Consider the following 21,859-nt stretch of genomic DNA (forward strand, 5'->3'; position numbering starts at 1 on the left):
TTTGGTGTCTATGAACTTGTAATGACCTGGAGAATCATAATGGCAGGTCACTTTTAGCATTTAGTAAACCTAGTAAAAAAGCCAAACAAAAAACAAGTGTGGGATTGCACTTTTTTTTGCAATTTCACCGCACTTGGAATTTTTTTCCTGTTTTCTAGTACAAGACATACTAAAACCAATGATGTCGTTCAAAAGTACAACTTGTTTTGCAAAAAATAAGCCCTCACATGGCCATATTGACAGAAAAATATAAAAGTTATGGCTCTGGGAAGGAGGGCAGCGAAAAACGAACACGGAAAAACAGAAAATCCCAAGGTCATGAAGGGGTTAATGAATCTAATGAATTCGGCTAATCTTGTGAGTGACTTACACAGAAATGCTACTCCAGTAACGGACTGGAGCAGCATTTCTGCCATACAAAAACAACGGTACTTTAGATGAACTGGAAGGGCAGGCGTTGCTGCATCCCATCTCACCCTGACTCCCTCCCGGCTCCACCAATTCCAGAGGAGCGGATTCAAACTGGCATGAAAAATTCCAAAAGTTGCAGAATTTTTGAACAATTTCACACTGCACAAAAATGTTACAACTTCAAAGGTTTTATGCCAGCTTTATGGTGTAAAAGCTTTGATGAATTTGCCCCTGTGACTTATGATTTTACAATTGTTTCCAATATTTACTACCTTTTAAGTCATAATTTCGATTTTATGAATACAAGTTAGTCCTTTTTAAAATTATTACATTCATTTCTCATGATTAGGTTGGTTTTACATATCCAGCTTTCAATTTGAGAATTATCACAATGTCTGGATTGTCCTTAGGACTCGTCCTGAGTCCTGACCCAAACACACATGAGGCTTTTGAGTTCAGGTCAAGGGACCTGCTCCCGGGCCAAGCTTTATGGACAGTGAAAGTTGGATGTGGGAAACTGGCCTTATTATTGTTCCTGTTGCCATTTTTACAGCCTAAAAACTCTTGACAGTCCCTCTAAAGAATAAACCTTGACTCTGTGAACTTCGCCTCAATACACATAGTAAACTTTATAGCTTATTATGTTGCATGTAATTTCCATTAACTTACGAAATATTGGAATTAGGGCAATGTGATATTGCAGAACCACTTTCTCTAAATACATTTAGCTCCTCAGTGGTCAGGTAGCAGCCATGAGCCATTACTGTCTGAAGTGACAAATCAAAAAGGAAACAAAATAAGGAAGCAATAATATTTTGACCTTACTTCAGTAACACACAATGGCTTTGCCCAAAAGATTGAAAAATCCAATACAGTAGTGCACACCTTTTCTTCCTCATACCATTGAAGAAATCAGTCCATTGTATACAAGGAAAAATAAAATTGGTCACATTAATGAGGAACTTTTGACCTATAAACTGGCGGAAAATCAAATCTATGTCTCAAACAATTGAATCCAGTTTTATTTACTCAACAATGTGATTTCAAACTACCACACCTTGGAGCCAATGCCAATTTTTCTTATCACTTTTTTGAAAATGATTAAAAATGATTTAAAAAATATATTCATTTTAATGTTAATTTGTCATGCAGCATATTTGCTCATTTTTATGGTGCTGTTTACACTAAAACCTGGTGTAAACTCTTGGCAAAGGAACCATGAACTTCAATTTTGTACCCCATTGTATATATTTGAAGGGCACATGAAAAATGTAAATTTCCAATCAAGCTACTCATAAAGAACAGAATACTATATGGGGTCTATGTATTTAAACCTTTATGAAATTAAGAGCACAGTGTTGGTGGTCTTGCACACTGCCCATTCTACCACAACATGAGTTGCTTTCGTAAGCAAACTTATTACAGTTTTGCTTATACACAAAATGCAGGGTGTCTTTTTTCAGTAAATATATTTTTGTGATTAGTTGAACTTATTCTTTATTAGCAAAGTCTAGCTGTTTTATGTCATAGGTGACTACTTATTCGTGCTGAAAGAAAATTGAGAATTAGCATTCAAGGAAAAAGCCACGGTGGCGAAACGTACGTTGGAGCTGGAGTCCTTGGGAGCCACGGATCACTAATATATTGGTGTTTATACCCTTTGTACATCACTTATGCACTTTATGCAGTCCTGACAGACTGATTATTAGATTTGCACTTTATATGATTTTTTGAGGGTCATTCAGCCAATTATATTTGTATATAATATGGAATCTGTGTTCCTAATGATGTATATATTCTTTGTACTATGATATATATGGTGATGTTTGTTGTTAGTTTCTCCTGGTTTTTAATTATATTCAATAAAACTATTTTAAAGCATTTGATATTTGGATTTTGAATATTCACTTTTGAGTAGGTTTTCTGGATTTGTTCTAGTGAATATTATTTATTTATTTATTTTGGTGAGATTTTCTCACTGTGTGGTTGATATAATACTATCCTGTCCGATATAGTCCATTTAATACCGAGTGTCCCACGGTGATCTCAAGTGTAGATGTGACCGCTCTACTTGGCCTTCGGCGATACACTTCATCAGCTCAGGTGCTCTCACTAACGGCACTACCGATGTGTAAGAACTTTCCCATGCAGCGGTGCCGTAAGTGAGAGCACCGAATCTCATCAGCTGATGAACTTCAGTGAGCTCTTACGGCGGCTCAGTGATACACTGCGGGAGCGATTACCTCCTGTCAGTGTATCGCCGGCGGCCGGGTGAGATCGACGTGGGACACTCGGTATTAAATGGACTACGACGCAAAGGTGAGTATATGTTGGTGTATTATTTTTGATTGTTTGCAGGAGACACAAGCATCGGGGATTAGGTGTTCGGTGAGTTTGTATTGTGTATGTAAATATGTAAATGTTTTTATTTTTTTTTTACAATTGAACACAGGCGCCGGATGATGAGAGTATTCTCCCATTATCGACTCATGCTGTCACTGTAATATGTGACAAAACACGTAGCCGGATGTTAGTAGTAGTCCCATCAGACGACGCCTGGGTACACACGTCGCATGGGTACACACACAGACACACACACACAGACAGACACACAGACACACGCACATATTCTACGTCCACACACAGACACACACACACACAGACAGACACACAGACACACGCACATATTCTCCGTCCACACACAGAGACACACACATATTCTCCACACACACAGAGACACACTCTTCCTCCTTCTGAAATCATTTCCCTTTGACAAATTGCAGCATTTTTGCCAGCAACTCCACAAACCATTTTACACCTGCAGTTTTTGGATTTGACTAACTCAATGGAAGTCAATGGGTGCAGAAACGCTGCAGATCTGCAAAAAGAATTGACATGCTGCAGAAAATACAACACTGCAAATAAGGATGGAAGTTTCGGGATCATGTGCACAACACTTCAGGAATGTCATTGATGAACATTGCTTAAGGAATCCATTGCGTTTTTGGAGCATTTCCATGCGTAAAAAAAGGTCGTAAAAATGCATAAAAAATGCATCGTGTGCACATAGCGTAAATATCTGCCCCTTGGGATTTTTTTTACCATGCTAGGCTATAGGTTGAACTTGATGGTCTTGAATCTAGCTTAAAATGTAAAAACTATGAAAAAAGCTATGAAACTATTATGTTTAGATCACTGGACTGCATATATCAAATATTCTACTACTCTTTAGATAAAAAGTGGTTGCCCCATAATCATCCATGGCCTACTTACTGACTAGGCTCCACCTCTGGGAATCGTGCCATAAAGGAGCATTCTGTGTTTACTGACTTGTATTAATGGGCCATAATTCTCTGGTGAGTGTGTTTGTGCAATGGAGAACTGTGGATATGAGGGCTACCTTTCCATCACACCCATTCTTGAGGTAGAGTGGGCACCAAAATATAAAGAGAACTAGAGTATAATCCAAAATATTTATTTAAAATTTTAATAAAGCACACAAAATATTTATTATACAATGTAGTATAGAGGCTGCCCAGCTACACTAAAAGGAACGCACCTTCTGGATAGATAAATAAAGTGCATAGTGCAAAATTAAGTACACAGCCATTGTGCATATTACTTTATAGTTTTCTTCTAAAAATCGCATAATAGTAGTGTAAAAATAAACTGAATTTCACTTAATGAGGTATCTATCAGTCGTGCTATGGGCAGCCTCTGTACTACATTGTATAATAAATGTTTTGTGTGACTTATTAAAATTTTAAATAAATGTTTTGGATTATACTCTAGTTCTCATTTTGTTGTCTCTGTTATAGCTGAGTTCTCGATTCAAATGGATTCTGTTGTTAAAAGTGGGCAATTTATACCAAAATATAAAGCCTCAGCCTTGGGTCTACAGGAGCAGAAGTGCACATTAACGGCCATCTCTCCCATAGAAGTTAAATTAATGGTGGTAACGCATGTGACTTTGGGATAGCCAGTTACCAGAATTATGGAGGGATGCTAGTGTCCAAATCCCCAGTGATCATACATTTATCATCTAAAGTGTGGGTAGGTGTTAAATGTATTTTGCAGATTGACGCTTTAATAAGAAACTGTATAAAAAAAATATTCAGCTCACCTTGTTTGTTAGAAGTTTATTTTTATTATAAACTTCAGTATAATTTTTGCAAGCAGGAAATAATCTTAGAACTTCTTTGATTTCTGCCGGTGACTCACTGATGTGACTCTAAAAGAAGATGTAGAAACTTAGAAACTATACTAAATAATTAAATAAAATAAATGAAACGAAATTATTAAAAAAGTAAATACAATCATTAAAGTATGTTTAACACTAAAAACAAGAGTTTTGTAACTTTCTGTACTGGTATCATATAGGTCTCCCAATCACTCTGATTGTATTATTATTATTATTATTATTATTATTATTTATTATAGCGCCATTTATTCCATGGCGCTTTACATGTGAGGAGGGGTATACATAGTAAAAACAATTACAATAATCTTAACCCCTTCACCCCCAAGGGTGGTTTGCACGTTAATGACCGGGCCAATTTTTACAATTCTGACCACTGTCCCTTTATGAGGTTATAACTCTGGAACGCTTCAACGGATCCTGATGATTCTGACATTGTTTTCTCGTGACATATTGTACTTCATGATAGTGGTAAAATTTCTTTGATATTACCTGCGTTTATTTGCAAACAAAATGGAAATTTGGCGAAAATTTTGAAAATTTTGCAATTTTCCAACTTTGAATTTTTATGCCCTTAAATCACAGAGATATGTCACACAAAATACTTAATAAGTAACATTTCCCACATGTCTACTTTACATCAGCACAATTTTGGAACCAAAATTTTTTTTGTTAGGGAGTTATAAGGGTTAAAAGTTGACCAGCAATTTCTCATTTTTACAACACCATTTTTTTAAAGGGACCACATCTCATTTGAAGTCATTTTGAGGGGTCTATATGATAGAAAATACCCAAGTGTGACACCATTCTAAAAACTGCACCCCTCAAGGTGCTCAAAACCACATTCAAGAAGTTTATTAACCCTTCTGGTGCTTCACAGGAATTTTTGGAATGTTTAAATAAAAATGAACATTTAACTTTTTTCACAAAAAATTTACTTCAGCTCCAATTTGTTTTATTTTACCAAGGGTAACAGGAGAAAATGGACCCCAAAAGTTGTTGTACAATTTGTCTTGAGTACGCCGATACCCCATATCTGGGGGTAAACCACTGTTTGGGCGCATGACAGAGCTCGGAAGCGACGGAGCGCCATTTGACTTTTCAATGCAAAATTGACTGGAATTGAGATGGGACGCCATGTTGCGTTTGGAGAGCCACTGATGTGCCTAAACATTGAAACCCCCCACAAGTGACACCATTTTGGAAAGTAGACCCCCTAAGGAACTTATCTAGATGTGTTTTGAGTGCTTTGACCCACCAAGTGCTTCACAGAAGTATATAATGCAGAACCGTAAAAATAAAAAATCATATTTTTCACAAAAATTATCTTTTCACCCCCAATTTTATATTTTCCCAAGGGTAAGAGAAGAAATTGGACCACAAAAGTTGTTGTACAATTTGTCCTGAGTACGCTGATACCCCATATGTGGGGGTAAACCACTGTTTGGGCGCATGGGAGAGCTCGGAAGGGAAGTAGCACCGTTTGACTTTTCAATGCAAAATTGACAGGAATGGGACGCCATGTTGCGTTTGGAGAGCCACTGATGTGCCTAAACATTGAAACCCCCCACAAGTGACACCATTTTGGAAAGTAGACCCCCTAAGGAACTTATCTAGATGTGTTTTGAGCGCTTTGACCCACCAAGGGCTTCACAGAAGTTAATAATGCAGAGCCGTAAAAATAAAACAAAAATTTTTTCCCACAAAAATTATTTTTCAGCCCCCAGTTTTGTATTTTCCCGAGGGTAACAGGAGAAATTGGACCCCAAAATTTGTTGTCCAATTTGTCCTGAGTGCGCTGATACCCCATATGTGGGGGGGAACCACCGTTTGGACGCATGGAAGGGCTCGGAAGTGAAGGAGCGCCATTTGGAATGCAGACTTAGATGGAATGGTCTGCAGGCGTCACATTGCGTTTGCAGAGCCCCTAATGTACCTAAACAGTAGAAACCCCCCACAAGTGACACCATGTTGGAAAGTAGACCCCCTAAGGAACTTATCTAGATGTGTGGTGAGTGCTTTGACCCACCAAGGGCTTCACAGAAGTTTATAATGCAGAGCCGTAAAAATAAAACAAAACTTTTTTCCCACAAAAATTATTTTTCAACCCCCAGTTTTGTATTTTCCCGAGGGTAACAGGAGAAATTGGACCCCAAAAGTTGTTGTCCAATTTGTCCTGAGTGCGCTGATACCCCATATGTGGGGGGAACCACCGTTTGGATGCATGGGAGGGCTCGGAAGGGAAGGAGCGCCATTTGGAATGCAGACTTAGATGGAATGGTCTGCAGGCGTCACATTGCGTTTGCAGAGCCCCTAATGTACCTAAACAGTAGAAGCCCCGCACAAGTGACCCCATTTTGGAAACTTGACCCCCCAAGGAACTTATCTAGATGTGTTGTAAGAACTTTGAACCCCCAAGTGTTTCACTACAGTTTATAACGCAGAGCCGTGAAAATAAAAAATCCTTTTTTTTCCCACAAAAATTATTTTTTAGCCCCCAGTTTTGTATTTTCCCAGGGGTAACAGGAGAAATTGGACCCCAAAGGTTGTTGTCCTATTTGTCCTGAGTATGATGATACCCCATATGTTGGGGTAAACCCCTGTTTGGGCACACGGGAGAGCTCGGAAGGGAAGGAGCACTGTTTTACTTTTTCAACGCAGAATTGGCTGGAATTGAGATCGGACGCCATGTCGCGTTTGGAGAGCCCCTGATGTGCCGAAACAGTGGAAACCCCCCAATTATAACTGAAACCCTAATCCAAACACACCCCTAACCCTAATCCCAACAGTAACCCTAACCACACCTCTAACCCTGACACACCCCTAACCCTAATCCCAACCCTATTCCCAACCGTAAATGTAATCTAAACCCTAACCGTAACTTTAGCCCCAACCCTAACCCTAACTTTAGCCCCAACCCTAACTGTAGCCTTAACCCTAGCCCCAACCCTAGCCCTAACCCTAACCCTAATGGGAAAATGGAAATAAATACATTTTTTTTATTTTTCCCTAACTAAGGGGGTGATGAAGGGGGGTTTGATTTACTTTTATAGCGAGTTTTTTAGCGGATTTTTATGATTGGCAGCCGTCACACACTGAAAGACGCTTTTTATTGCAAAAAATATTTTTTTGCGTTACCACATTTTGAGAGCTATAAATTTTCCATATTTTGGTCCACAGAGTCATGTGAGGTCTTGTTTTTTGCGGGACGAGTTGACGTTTTTATTGGTAACTTTTTGGGCACGTCACATTTTTTGATCGCTTTTTATTCCGATTTTTGTGAGGCAGAATGACCAAAAACCAGCTATTCATGAATTTCTTTTGGGAGAGGCGTTTATACTGTTCCGCGTTTGGTAAAATTGATAAAGCAGTTTTATTCTTCGGGTCAGTACGATTACAGCGATACCTCATTTATATTATTTTTTTATGTTTTGGCGCTTTTATACGATAAAAACTATTTTATGGAAAAAATAATTATTTTTGCATCGCTTTATTCTCAGGACTATAACTTTTTTATTTTTTTGCTGATCATGCTGTATAGCGGCTCGTTATTTGCGGGACAAGATGACGCTTTCAGCGGTACCATGGTTATTTATATTTGTCTTTTTGATCGCGTGTTATTCCACTTTTTGTTCGGTGGTATGATAATAAAGCGTTGTTTTTTTACCTCGTTTTTTTTTTTTTTTTCTTACGGTGTTTACTGAAGGGGTTAACTAGTGGGCCAGTTTTATAGGTCGGGTCGTTACGGATGCGGCGATACTAAATATGTGTACTTTTATTGTTTTTTTTATATTTAGATAAAGAAATGTATTTATGGGAATAATTTTTTTTTTTTTTTCATTATTTTGGAATATTTTTTTTTATTTTTTTTTACACATTTGGAAAATTATTTTTTTACTTTTTTACTTTGCCCCGGGGGGGACAATACAGATCGGTGATCTGCCAGTTTGCATAGCACTCTGACAGATCACCGATCTGAGAGAAGTGCAGGCTGCTTCACAGTGCCTGCTCTGAGCAGGCTTCTGTGAAGCCACCTCCCTCCCTGCAGGACCCGGATCCGCGGCCATCTTGGATCCGGGTCTGGAGCAGGCAGGGAGGGAGGTAAGACCCTCGCAGCAACGCGATCACATCGCGTTGTTGCGGGGGGCTCAGGGAAGCCCGCAGGGAGCCCCCTCCCTGCGCGATGCTTCCCTGCACCGCCGGCACATCGCGATCATGTTTGATCGCGGTGTGCCGGGGGTTAATGTGCCGGGAGCGGTCCGTGACCGCTCCTGGCACATAGTGCCGGATGTCAGCTGCGATAGGCAGCTGACACCCGGCCGCGATCGGCCGCGCTCCCCCCGTGAGCACCGCCGATCGCGCTGGACGTACTATCCCGTCGGCGGTCATACGGGCCCACCCACCTCGACGGGATAGTACGTCGGATGCAGGGCCGGACTGGCCATAGGGCATTTCTGGCAAATGCCAGAAGGGCCGGTCCTTGTAATGGGCCGCTAGACATATCGCCCCCTCCGCATTGCTAGTGGGCGTTCCAGAGCTCACTTCAGCAGCCAGCACGCCAGGTGGCATTTGCTTCCCTTGCACACTGATCGCACCGTATTAGAAAGGAGGAAGTGGGCGGTCTGATGTCCTGATCAGTAGCGCTGCAGCGAGGTAACATAGAAACAGGATGAGGGGCCGCGCTGTGCTGTGCTGCTCCGGCCATGCCTCCCGCTGCAGCCTGTGATCAGGACATCAGACCACCCACCTGTCTAGTGAGGCGATAGGGCATGAGGGGGAGCAGACATTTTTCTATGCACTGATTTATTTATTTTTTGCTGCGCCGGGTTCAGCCATTCAAAAAAGGGGTGTGCCTGCTGGAGAAGAACACTGGCCAATGAGCATCAGATTGATAGAAGAGCTGATTGGCCAGTGCTCCTGTCCTCCTGCACTGGGCGCCTCTGCGGGAGAGAGCCTGCACTCAAGCTGCAAGGTCAGGAATATCTCCGTGTGTGTGTGTGTGTGTGTGTGTGTGTGTGTGTGTGTGTGTGTGTGTGTGTGTGTGTGTGTGTGTGTGTGTGTGTGTGTGTGTGCTGCTCCCAGGGACAGATAGAGAAGCTGCTCAGTTCCCCACCCCACCGTCACATCTTCTGCTGTTCTGGTCCACAGCCCCGACAGAAGAAGAGAGCGGGGGAGGTGCTGAGAAAGTGCTTGCTGTGAGCAGAAGGAGCTGCACATGTATAGTGGCCTCTCCTGCAGCACACAGTGTGTGTGTGTTATCTGTAGTGTGTATGTGTCACATGTGTGTATGTTACATGTGCGTGAGGTATCTGTAGTGTGTGTTACGTGTGTGAGGTATCTGTAGTGTGTTACATGTGTGTGCGGTATCTGTGGTGTGTATGTGTTACATGTGTGTGAGGTAACTAGTGTGTTACATGTGTGTGAGGTATCTGTAGTGTGTATGTGTTACGTGTGTGAGGTATCTGTAGTGTATATGTGTTACGTGTGTGAGGTATCTGTAGTGTGTATGTGTTACGTGTGTGAGGTATCTGTAGTGTATATGTGTTACGTGTGTGAGGTATCTGTAGTGTATATGTGTTACGTGTGTGAGGTATCTGTAGTGTATATGTGTTACGTGTGTGAGGTATCTGTAGTGTATATGTGTTACGTGTGTGAGGTATCTGTAGTGTGTATGTGTTACATGTGTGTGAGGTATCTGTAGTGTGTATGTGTTACGTGTGTGAGGTATCTGTAGTGTATATGTGTTACGTGTGTGAGGTATCTGTAGTGTATATGTGTTACGTGTGTGAGGTATCTGTAGTGTATATGTGTTACGTGTGTGAGGTATCTGTAGTGTATATGTGTTACGTGTGTGAGGTATCTGTAGTGTGTATGTGTTACGTGTGTGAGGTATCTGTAGTGTATATGTGTTACGTGTGTGAGGTATCTGTAGTGTATATGTGTTACGTGTGTGAGGTATCTGTAGTGTGTATGTGTTACGTGTGTGAGGTATCTGTAGTGTGTATGTGTTACGTGTGTGAGGTATCTGTAGTGTATATGTGTTACGTGTGTGAGGTATCTGTAGTGTGTATGTGTTACATGTGTGTGAGGTATCTGTAGTGTGTATGTGTTACATGTGTGTGAGGTATCTGTAGTGTATATGTGTTACGTGTGTGAGGTATCTAGTGTATATGTGTTACTGGAGCGCCCCCACACCGCCGCAGGGCCTAGGGGTACCCGGAGCCGGGCCTCTGGGTCTCAGTCCTGGGGTTGTCACGGTGGCTAGACCCGGTCCGTGGCCCTGTCTGTCAGTGGGGGACGTCCGGTAGAATAAGTGATGATGATGGTGCAGTAACGGTGGTGTAGCGGTGCAGTTGTGGGGTGCAGGTCGCGGTAAATAACGAGGACACCAGGTTGCAGTCTCTTTACCTCTTTACTGGAGATCTCTCAGTCCGCAGTCCAGAATACGGTTCACCAGGCTGCGCAAGTCCGGTCGGTCCGATGGCACTTCCAGAGTTCTCCTCACAGGTGGAAATCAGTGCCCTCCTTAGCGCTATGTGTTGTAGTCCTTCCCTGCTGTGCTCACGGAAAGTACCCCACAACTGTTGTGTCTGTTTCTTAAGTTCCCTCACAACTCGATTCACTGATGTTCTTCTCGTATTCCATCCCTCCCTGTTATTCAGGTTGGAACGGCACCCGTTTGTCAGGTAGGCCTGGAGTTCTTCCGGGACCCTAGAGACGCCCCTCTCCCGCAATTGCCCCCCAAGACTTCATAGGTGATATGTGGTAGACAGCCCGCCTTAAACTGACTGCCCTGCCGCTGTTTGGAGTATGGCTTGAAGCTGTATGCTATTCCACTCCCTCGGCGTTCCGGCCACCGGTAATGCGCCTCAGTAGGATGTTGCTCCGGTCCTACAGCATGACCCCTACTGGTATTCTCCTTTTTGCTTGATCTCGTTTCTCACTCAGCACAATCTATCTCGCTTCTAGTCCTTTCTTGGGCACCGCCGCTATGCTGAGCAGGCACGGTCCCGTTACGTTCTTTCTAATGCCAAGCCTCTGTCAGGATCCCACCCCTGACAGAGACCCTACTGTCTCTTCCTCCACAACACCCTCTGCCACAAGGTGTTGCTTCGTTCAATCCAGTCAGCTTTCTCCTCTAACTTCCTGCCTGACCCCCAGTTTACCCACTATGGTGGGGAGTGGCCTAATGAATAGAACCCTTAGCTCCCCCCGGAGGCCCTGCTGTGAAACATATTGGTGTCTGTGATACCTGGTCAGATGAACTCCTTCAGTGCCATCGAACGCACCATGGCTCCCCATAGTGGTGGATCCACAGTACTGCAACGACCAGGACTCTGGGGCGCTGCACTCCCCCCTGGTTAAACACAGTACTCCGGGACTGGGAAGAAAACAACAATACAGGTTAGCAAAAAGACATACAATTTTCGTTGAGTGCAAAACAATAAGTATACTTGAACAGGCTTCCCTTTATGGGAGGTGAGGACACTTTAACGTTACAAACATAATTAAATATCATAGCAACAGGCTACAATTAGCTCTCATTACCCAACCGGGTATTCTACTAGGTGCAAACATTATTGACCAATAATTTAACTTTGCCTTTAAGGATATACACTCTTAATCCGCTAAAGACCTTCCTATAATCACATTATAAGGTATTTTAACTTTGCATTCTCCTACTTTGAACCTGCAGGACCGCCTGTCCTAACGGCACCAGACCTACTGCCTCTCCTTTCTATTACAGGACCGCCCCGTTCAGCCAGGGCCTACTGCCTTTCGCTACTATACATGGTATAGACATAACATTCCTTTCAATTTGAGAACATTGAGCCAGCTCTATTTGGCTCCTATTAGGACTCACTTTCTAACCCCTACGGGTTCACTCTCTGTCCTTAGTAACGAACGAACTTTCTATGGGGACTCAGGGTTTACCTTCTATCCTCACCTTCATTACTACTTTCTTTACTTTCAACTAAGCAGAACTCTAAATCTACCCCTACGGGCTTTCTGCATCTTTCCTTTTAAAAAACATTATCTAGGTTTCACACTTTAAACAAATTAAACACACATAACTTTTCTTCATGCAAAACAGTTACATTTCTTTCCAGCGCATCATCATCAGTATTTCTTCACATTTAACTAGTTAAAACACATACAACTTTTCTCGTTCAAACATTATCATTGCATTACTGTTCTAAAACAGTATCTTCTCATAAGTACGCTGTTGGACATCCCCTTTAAAAGAGAATCAAGTCTTTCTGAGGTAGCTCGTCTTCTCAGCCTACCAGTCTTTGCTCAGCAAAGGTTCCAGAACGGTATCTTCGCAAAGAGTCTTTAAATGAAACCAGTAGAAAGCGCCTTTAAGAAGGTGCAAACTATTTACAAGAAAGTTTGGATCATGCACTGTTCATGATTCAGCAGTTTTTATAACATTGTGGAACAAAAAAGCAAAAATGAAAATGAAAGCAAAAATAAAAAGCAATAGGGATCCCGGGTAAACAAAGGGATCCCTTTAAGAGTTAACCCAGGATGGGTTTTAGCAGCAAAACAGCAAGGAAATAAACAGTTAACTATTTACAGTTTCAGGTTTCCGAGGCTTAGTTGGACGGCTTCCAGGGCTGCACCTGGCACTTAACCCTTCTCGGCCTGGGAAAAGTGAGGTCCAGGGTTACACCCAGTGCTGGACAAACGCCGTTAATCCGTCTTTCATGTATGGTTAAATCATGCGCAGCGATGGAGATCTGCGCAGCTTGAGTAGGGGCATTTGTTGCAGCAGAGGTAGAGGCTGCTGCAAGATCAGTCACTGGAACGGGGTCAGCAGCTGTGGCACCAGCAGTCACGGGAGTGGTGTCAGTTGTCAGGGCAGGGTCGTCCTTCATACCTGCTTCAGATGCGGTCCCTCCGGTGCCGGTCTGCTCCGTCTCCACTGGGGTCTGGAACGCTGGTTGCGGGACCTTGTGCTGCGGCGTTGTCATCTCTGCTCGCAGCATACCCCTTCCCGGCAGCGCCTTGCTTTCCAGCTTCGGAGCGCTGGGACTTCTTTCCTGCTCCGGACCAGATGAGGCTGCCGACAGATGTCCGGTGAGGCTCCTGATGATGGCCTTCTTCCACCCGGCCTCGGTGCTCAGCTGCGTCCGCCGGGGTCGGTCGCCGAGCTCATCCACTCCGGCCTGCAGGAATTCAGCGTCAGCGGTGGAGGCCTGGTTGCGGTGCCCCTCCGGGTAGCTGGGGGAGTCCTCGGCTCCGACCCCACGCTCCGGCTCCGGGTGGCTCGCCATGGCGTCCTCCATGTCTCTGACTTCTTCTTCCTGGTCCTTTTCCCGCTCTCTCCTTCGTGGGCGGTTTCGTTTTCTCTGTCTCTGCCCACCGTTGAGGATCAGGAGGCGGATCTCGGCTGCTGACGGACACGTCCTCAAGGGGCCGAGATATTTAGACTGGGCGGCCATTGTCTTTCGCGCTCTTCAGCTTGTTCACGCCCACTTCCACGCCCTTCTTCTTCTCCTGCGCTCTCCTTAGCGCTGTAATGGCGGCGGTTTTGGCAGGAACTCCTGGCGGCAAGTGGCAACACACAGTCCTTGTAATAAAGCACAGTCCAAGCACGATAAATCACAGTTCCAAGGCACACATGACCTGATTCTTCAGGCTTAAGTAGATCCTGTTCGTGACGCCAAGTTGGAGTGCCCCCACACCGCCGCAGGGCCTAGGGGTACCCGGAGCCGGGCCTCTGGGTCTCAGTCCTGGGGTTGTCACGGTGGCTAGACCCGGTCCGTGGCCCTGTCTGTCAGTGGGGGACGTCCGGTAGAATAAGTGATGATGATGGTGCAGTAACGGTGGTGTAGCGGTGCAGTTGTGGGGTGCAGGTCGCGGTAAATAACGAGGACACCAGGTTGCAGTCTCTTTACCTCTTTACTGGAGATCTCTCAGTCCGCAGTCCAGAATACAGTTCACCAGGCTGCGCAAGTCCGGTCGGTCCGATGGCACTTCCAGAGTTCTCCTCACAGGTGGAAATCAGTGCCCTCCTTCTTAGCGCTATGTGTTGTAGTCCTTCCCTGCTGTGCTCACGGAAAGTACCCCACAACTGTTGTGTCTGTTTCTTAAGTTCCCTCACAACTCGATTCACTGATGTTCTTCTCGTATTCCATCCCTCCCTGTTATTCAGGTTGGAACGGCACCCGTTTGTCAGGTAGGCCTGGAGTTCTTCCGGGACCCTAGAGACGCCCCTCTCCCGCAATTGCCCCCCAAGACTTCATAGGTGATATGTGGTAGACAGCCCGCCTTAAACTGACTGCCCTGCCGCTGTTTGGAGTATGGCTTGAAGCTGTATGCTATTCCACTCCCTCGGCGTTCCGGCCACCGGTAATGCGCCTCAGTAGGATGTTGCTCCGGTCCTACAGCATGACCCCTACTGGTATTCTCCTTTTTGCTTGATCTCGTTTCTCACTCAGCACAATCTATCTCGCTTCTAGTCCTTTCTTGGGCACCGCCGCTATGCTGAGCAGGCACGGTCCCATTACGTTCTTTCTAATGCCAAGCCTCTGTCAGGATCCCACCCCTGACAGAGACCCTACTGTCTCTTCCTCCACAACACCCTCTGCCACAAGGTGTTGCTTCGTTCAATCCAGTCAGCTTTCTCCTCTAACTTCCTGCCTGACCCCCAGTTTACCCACTATGGTGGGGAGTGGCCTAATGAATAGAACCCTTAGCTCCCCCCGGAGGCCCTGCTGTGAAACATATTGGTGTCTGTGATACCTGGTCAGATGAACTCCTTCAGTGCCATCGAACGCACCATGGCTCCCCATAGTGGCGGATCCACAGTACTGCAACGACCAGGACTCTGGGGCGCTGCATTACGTGTGTGAGGTATCTGTAGTGTATATGTGTTACGTGTGTGAGGTATCTGTAGTGTGTATGTGTTACGTGTGTGAGGTATCTGTAGTGTGTATGTGTTACGTGTGTGAGGTATCTGTAGTGTATATGTGTTACGTGTGTGAGGTATCTGTAGTGTATATGTGTTACGTGTGTGAGGTATCTGTAGTGTGTATGTGTTACGTGTGTGAGGTATCTGTAGTGTATATTTGTTACGTGTGTGAGGTATCTGTAGTGTATATTTGTTACGTGTGTGAGGTATCTGTAGTGTATATGTGTTACGTGTGTGAGGTATCTGTAGTGTGTATGTGTTACGTGTGTGAGGTATCTGTAGTGTATATTTGTTATGTGTGTGAGGTATCTGTAGTGTATATGTGTTACGTGTGTGAGGTATCTGTAGTGTATATTTGTTACGTGTGTGAGGTATCTGTAGTGTATATGTGTTACGTGTGTGAGGTATCTGTAGTGTGTATGTGTTACGTGTGTGAGGTATCTGTAGTGTATATTTGTTATGTGTGTGAGGTATCTGTAGTGTATATTTGTTATGTGTGTGAGGTATCTGTAGTGTATATTTGTTATGTGTGTGAGGTATCTGTAGTGTATATGTGTTACGTGTGTGAGGTATCTGTAGTGTATATTTGTTACGTGTGTGAGGTATCTGTAGTGTATATGTGTTACGTGTGTGAGGTATCTGTAGTGTGTATGTGTTACGTGTGTGAGGTATCTGTAGTGTATATGTGTTACGTGTGTGAGGTATCTGTAGTGTGTATGTGTTACTTGTGTGAGGTATCTGTAGTGTGTATGTGTTACATGTGTGTGAGGTATCTGTAGTGTGTATGTGTTACATGTGTGTGAGGTATCTGTAGTGTGTGTTACATGTGTGATCAGTGCTGTATTTTTTAGCATATTCTGCAGTGTGATAATAGTCTGCAGGCCATCTACATTGAACTGATGTCTATTCCCCCTATGGCCACTGCAGAGTACATATGTAAAGTGGTATAACACATTTGATTGATTTAACAAATAAAGCAAAAAAGCCATCACAACCTGTCAGTGCTTTACGATTTGATTCTACGACACTCGTATGTGGGCTGGTGAATTTTTATTTGTGCCAGGGCTGCTTTTTGGTCCCAGTCCGGCCCTGGTCGGATGTCAGGAAGGGGTTAATACAAGTCACGACTGGTACAGTTGGAGAGAGGACCCTGCTCACGAGGGCTCACAATCTGCCAGGGATGGGTGAGGATACAGTAGGCAAGGGTAGAGCTGGTTGTGCAGCGGTTTGGTGGATTGATGGTTACTGCAGGTTGTAGGCTTGTCGGAAGAGGTAGGTCTTCAGGTTCTTTTTGAAGGTTTCGATGGTAGGTGAGAGTCTGATATGTTGTGGTAGAGCGTTCCAGTGTAGGGGTGATGTGCGATAGAAATCATGCATGCGATTGTGGGAAGAGGAGATAAGAGGGGAGTAGAAAAGGAGATCTTGTGAGGATCGGAGGTTGCAAGCAGGTAAATACCGGGAGACGAGGTCACAGATGTATGGAGGACACAGGCTGTGGATGGCTTTGTATGTCATGGTTAGGGTATTGAACTGGAGTCTTTGGGTAATGGGGAGCCAGTGCAGGGATTGACAGAGGGGTGAGGCCGGGGAATAGCAGAGGGACAGGTGGATTAGTTGGGCAGCATAGTTTAGAATAGATTGGAGGGGTGCGAGAGTGTTAGAGGGGAGGCCACAGAGCAGGAGGTTGCAGTAGTCAAGACGGGAGATGATGAGGGCATGGACTAGGGTTTTTGCAGATTCTTGGTTGAGGAATATACAGATCCATGAAATATCTGCATTGTCAAGGTAAGGAGGCTTATTCACCGTGCAATGCTCCTCTGGGAAATTTAATATGCAAATAGCTTAATGGCTAGTAAAGCTCTTTTACCTACATCATAATTCTTTTCTGCAGAAGAAAATTTCCTTGTGATTGTTCCTTTGACCTGTCAAAGATTGATGCATCCTGCCAAGATATAAAGATTAGCGGAACCTAGTGTGGAAAATCTAAAACCTGTGGTACACAAAGTTTATTAACATAAAGTGGAACCTGTAAAATTGTTTAATCTGATTCTAGGATATAGAAGTAGCAATGCTTCTACAGGAATATATTGTGTTGTATTGAAGTACCATGTGGCCTATAGGTCTGAAATAAAAAACTCAAGGGACCAAACGCCATAATAACTTGTCACTTCATTTTCAAGAAAGACATGTACATTTATGATTAAGATTTCAAAATGCAATTTACAAGTTTGTTTCCCAGAGTTTCTATGTTTTGGTTAGTGCAAGAAATTTTATGTCTGAAATGAATGCAATTCAACAGAAGATTGAATCCATATGACATTGCTTTATCTCCACAGATTAAATGGGCTTTACCCTTAACCCCTTGGTGCAACCTGTTGTAAATGTACTTCACGGCCAGGGCCGGACTGGCCATCAGGCAAATCTGTGAAATGTAAGATGGGCCGGTCTGGCCATGGGTCGCATTGATTGTGATATTGTTAACAGTATCAGCTTACCGATACTTGTAAGAGCTATGGGGGAGTAGAGACCTTGCGACATGCTGGAGGAGGCACAACACAGGGGACATTGGGCAGCGTAAAGACTTAATGTGAGACAAATTTAAAGTGGAGATGAAGGCTCCAGTTGACAGGGAACAAGGGGTAGGTGACTATAATTTTTTTCTCATATTATTGGGCATGGGAGTCAGGTGATAGGGGTATAATAATGTATGGGGGAATTTGGGGTAAATTATACTGTAGGGGAGCTGTAGGGGACATCATAATCTATGGGGGGCTGTGGAGGGACAACATACTGTATGGAGGTCTGTTGGGGACAACATACTGTATGGGGGCTGTAGGGAACAACATAATGTATGGGTGCTGTGGGTGACAAAATTCTGCATGGGGAGCTGTGCCAAGTATCTTACTGTGTGGAGTGCTGTCGGGGAATCATACTTTGAGTGGTATCATACTGTATAGGTGGAGGAATGTGAGCATATCATTCTGTCTGTGTTTGTCATACTGCACTTCTATCGGTGCAATCGTGGAGGTATCATAATGGGTGAGAATACTAAGAGGTTTCAGTAGTGGCAAAATACCTGTGTAAGTGCCACAAGTGCCATGATTTCTATGTACATCCCTGTTCATAAGAATTATTATAATAAGGAGGCTACAAGGCTCATTACTCTATGTCACAGTGTAGACTGTAGAGGGATCATCCTTATTCTCATTTGCACATGGAAACACGGGAAGCAATGGAATGAAACTGAGAAGGGAGAAGATACAAATGATATATTAGAAAAAAAAATTTGACAGTGAGGTTGAGCAATGAGTGGAATAGGATGCTGCTAGAGGTGGCGAGTTCTACTTCAATGGAAGTCTTCAAACAGAGGCTGGACAGACATCTGTCTGAGATGGTTTAGTGAATCCAGTATTGAACAGGGGGTTGGACACGATGACCCATGAGGTCCCTTCCAACTCTAACATTCTATGATTCTATGATTCTATTATAAGAAAGCACAGGGGAGAGTTGTTATTGCTATAAGGAGGTACTGGGTCAGTGTTATTATAACAATGCACAGAGGGATTATTAAAGAAGACACAGGTGGACATTATTACTATAAGTTGCTGTATAACTCTAAGGAGGCACACGGGAGCATTGTTGCCATGCGAAAGTAGAGAGGGAATATTATCACTGGGCAAGGGACCACTATGATTGTGTAGGGCACAAAAGGATGTTACTGTTACTGTGTGGGTCACAAAGGAGGCATTGCTATTGTCTCAGGCAATAGTTGTAGCACTATATAGTTTTTGTACAGGTGGGGAACGTGAGGAGGTTGCTGGAAAAGCAATAAGCCAAAGATGTCACTGTATTACATTTTGTTAGGGACAAGTTATGGCTGGAAGAAGTAGTCATTAAGGTCTGGGCCGAATTACAAAAAAAGCAGAAAATGAATGACTACAATCAGCAAGAATGTCACTGGTGAGAACCTGTATTGTACACACATATATGGCCTACAAAGCACTGGTGTAATATTGGTATTACCATTATATGGTTACCATATGGTGATAATGTCAGTCCTAGTATGGTCGTTGTGATTAATGATCAGCATGGTATTATCACTACTGTATATGCTGGTAATATTTGGTTATAATCTGGTGGTATTTGTCTGTTGCATTGCAATATTATTGCGGTCTTATTAAATTTTATATACTGTAGCAGTATTACTGGAAATGTAGGTAGTAGTAGTAAATCTTAATTTTCTCCAGGCAGGGTATTTTTGGTAATAGAGACCTCAATCTGGGGAAGGGGTGGGGGCAGCAAGGGGCAATGTGCTTTCAAATGCTAGAAATGAATCTCAGTCCCAGTCCACAGCTCAGGAGCTGTGCCCACCTCAGAAAAAACAATAAAAATAAACACAATTGGTATCACTGCATCCATAAAAGTCCAGTCCAATCAAAATCTAAAATTATTTCAAAGATAAAAATACAATAAAAAGTCATTATTATGCTTTAGGTGCCCCAAAATGGTATCAATGAAAACTGTAGATCAGCAAGCAAAAAACAAGGCCCACATCCCACATACAGCGCTATTGATAGGAAAATAAAGTTACAAATCTCAGAAAATGGCAGCAAACAATTTTTTTTTCTTCATAAATGTAAAAAAAATTCTATTACCAAAATACAAAAAAAGGATACAAGTTTGGTATTGCCAAAATTGCACTGACCTGAATAATCATATTCCCATATGCAATCAGTAAACACAAAACTTGAAAACAATTGCATTTTTTTCTCACAATTTTACCCCACTTGGAATTTTTTTCCTATTTTCTATACACGATATGGTAAAATGAATGATGTATATCTCCCGGTACTTACCTACACGCAACCTTCAATCCTCTCAAGATCTCCTTCTCTACTCTCATCTCTTCTTCCCACAACCGCATCCAAGACTTCTCCCTTGCTTCCCCCACACTCCGAAACTCTCTACCCCAACACATCAGACTCTCGCCTTCCATAGAAACCTTCAAAAAGAACCTGAAGACCTACCTCTTCTGACAAGCCTACAGCCTGCAGTGATCCTCAACCTACTGAACCGCCGCACAACCAGCTCTACGCTCTCCTAGTGTATCCTCACCCATCCCCTGCAGACTGCGAGCCCTCGCGGGCAGGGTCCTCCTTCTTCTCTACCTGTTAGTGCCTTTTTTTTGCTCATGTTTATTGTATTTGTCTATATTTGCCCCCTTTTTACATGTAAAGTGCCATGGAATAAATGGCACTATAAAAAATGTATAATAATAATAATAATGTATTTGAAAACTACAACTTATCCTGCAAAAGACAAGATCTCATATGGGTGTATACCGTATATACTAGTGTATAAGCCAAAATTTTCAGAACATTATTTTGTGCTGAAAACGCCCCTCTCGGCTTATAAACAAGTCATTGTCCAGAAAGACAGTGGGGGAGGGGTGGGGAGTGGCGGAGCAGCGGCAGGACCCAGCGGCTGTGACATCATACTCGCCCTCCTCGTGCCGTCGCTGAACGTCCTTGAATCCCCATTGTCCAGTTGCGGCAGCTATTCCTGTGCTGAGCTGTCATGTGGTACCACTCATTAAGGTAATGAATATGTACACGTCTCCACTCCCATAGGCATGGGGCGCATATTCATTATCTTAATGAGCGGTTCCATGTGACTGCTCAGCACAGGAGAGGAGAGTTGCCGGTGCCGGGAAAACAGAGATGCAGTGACGTGCAGCAACCGAGCAAGGAGGGTGAGTATGACAGGGGAGGACGTGGAAGCCCAGCCATGCATACAAGGATGGAGGAGCCCAGCCATGCATACATGACGGGGGAGGATGGGGGAAGCCCAGCCATGCATACAAGGAGGAAAACAGGGGAAGCCCAGCCATGCATACAAGGATGGGGAGGATGGGGGAGCCCAGCCATGCATACAAGGACGAGGGGAGCCCAGCCATGCATACAAGGACGAGGGGAGCCCAGCCATGCATACAAGGATGGGGGGAGCCCAGCCATGCATACAAGGATGGGGGAGCCCAGCCATGCATACAAGGATGGGGGAGTCCAGCCATGCATACATGATGGGGGAGGATGGGGGAGGCCCAGCCATGCATACAAGGATGGGGGGAGCCCAGCCATGCATACAAGGATGAGGGGAGCTCAGCCATGCATACAAGGATGGGGGGAGCCCAGCCATGCATACATGAACGGGGGAAGCCCAGCCATGCATGCAAGGACGGGACAGGGGAGCCACACAGAGCAGGATAGGGACAATGCATACCCGGCTTATACTCAAGTCAATAAGCTTACCCAGTTTTCGGAGGCAAAATT

The 21,859-nt window shown here is 43.9% G+C and overlaps 1 protein-coding gene across 2 annotated transcripts in view; it reads right to left on the minus strand.

The window, feature by feature from the left end:
* The window catches only part of GDA (guanine deaminase), a 216,219-nt gene that overhangs the window by 9,017 nt on the left and 185,343 nt on the right, over window positions 1-21,859 (minus strand). For both annotated transcript variants that reach the window (XM_077249047.1, XM_077249048.1), the window contains 2 exons: window positions 4,535-4,642; window positions 1,081-1,178 (listed from right to left, as the gene is read on the minus strand). In XM_077249047.1, coding sequence (XP_077105162.1) covers window positions 1,081-1,178; window positions 4,535-4,642 — 206 coding nt within the window. The remainder of the gene's footprint in view (window positions 1-1,080; window positions 1,179-4,534; window positions 4,643-21,859) is intronic.

The sequence above is a fragment of the Ranitomeya variabilis genome, chromosome 1, assembly GCF_051348905.1.
Source record: "Ranitomeya variabilis isolate aRanVar5 chromosome 1, aRanVar5.hap1, whole genome shotgun sequence".
Classification (NCBI taxonomy): domain Eukaryota; kingdom Metazoa; phylum Chordata; class Amphibia; order Anura; family Dendrobatidae; genus Ranitomeya; species Ranitomeya variabilis.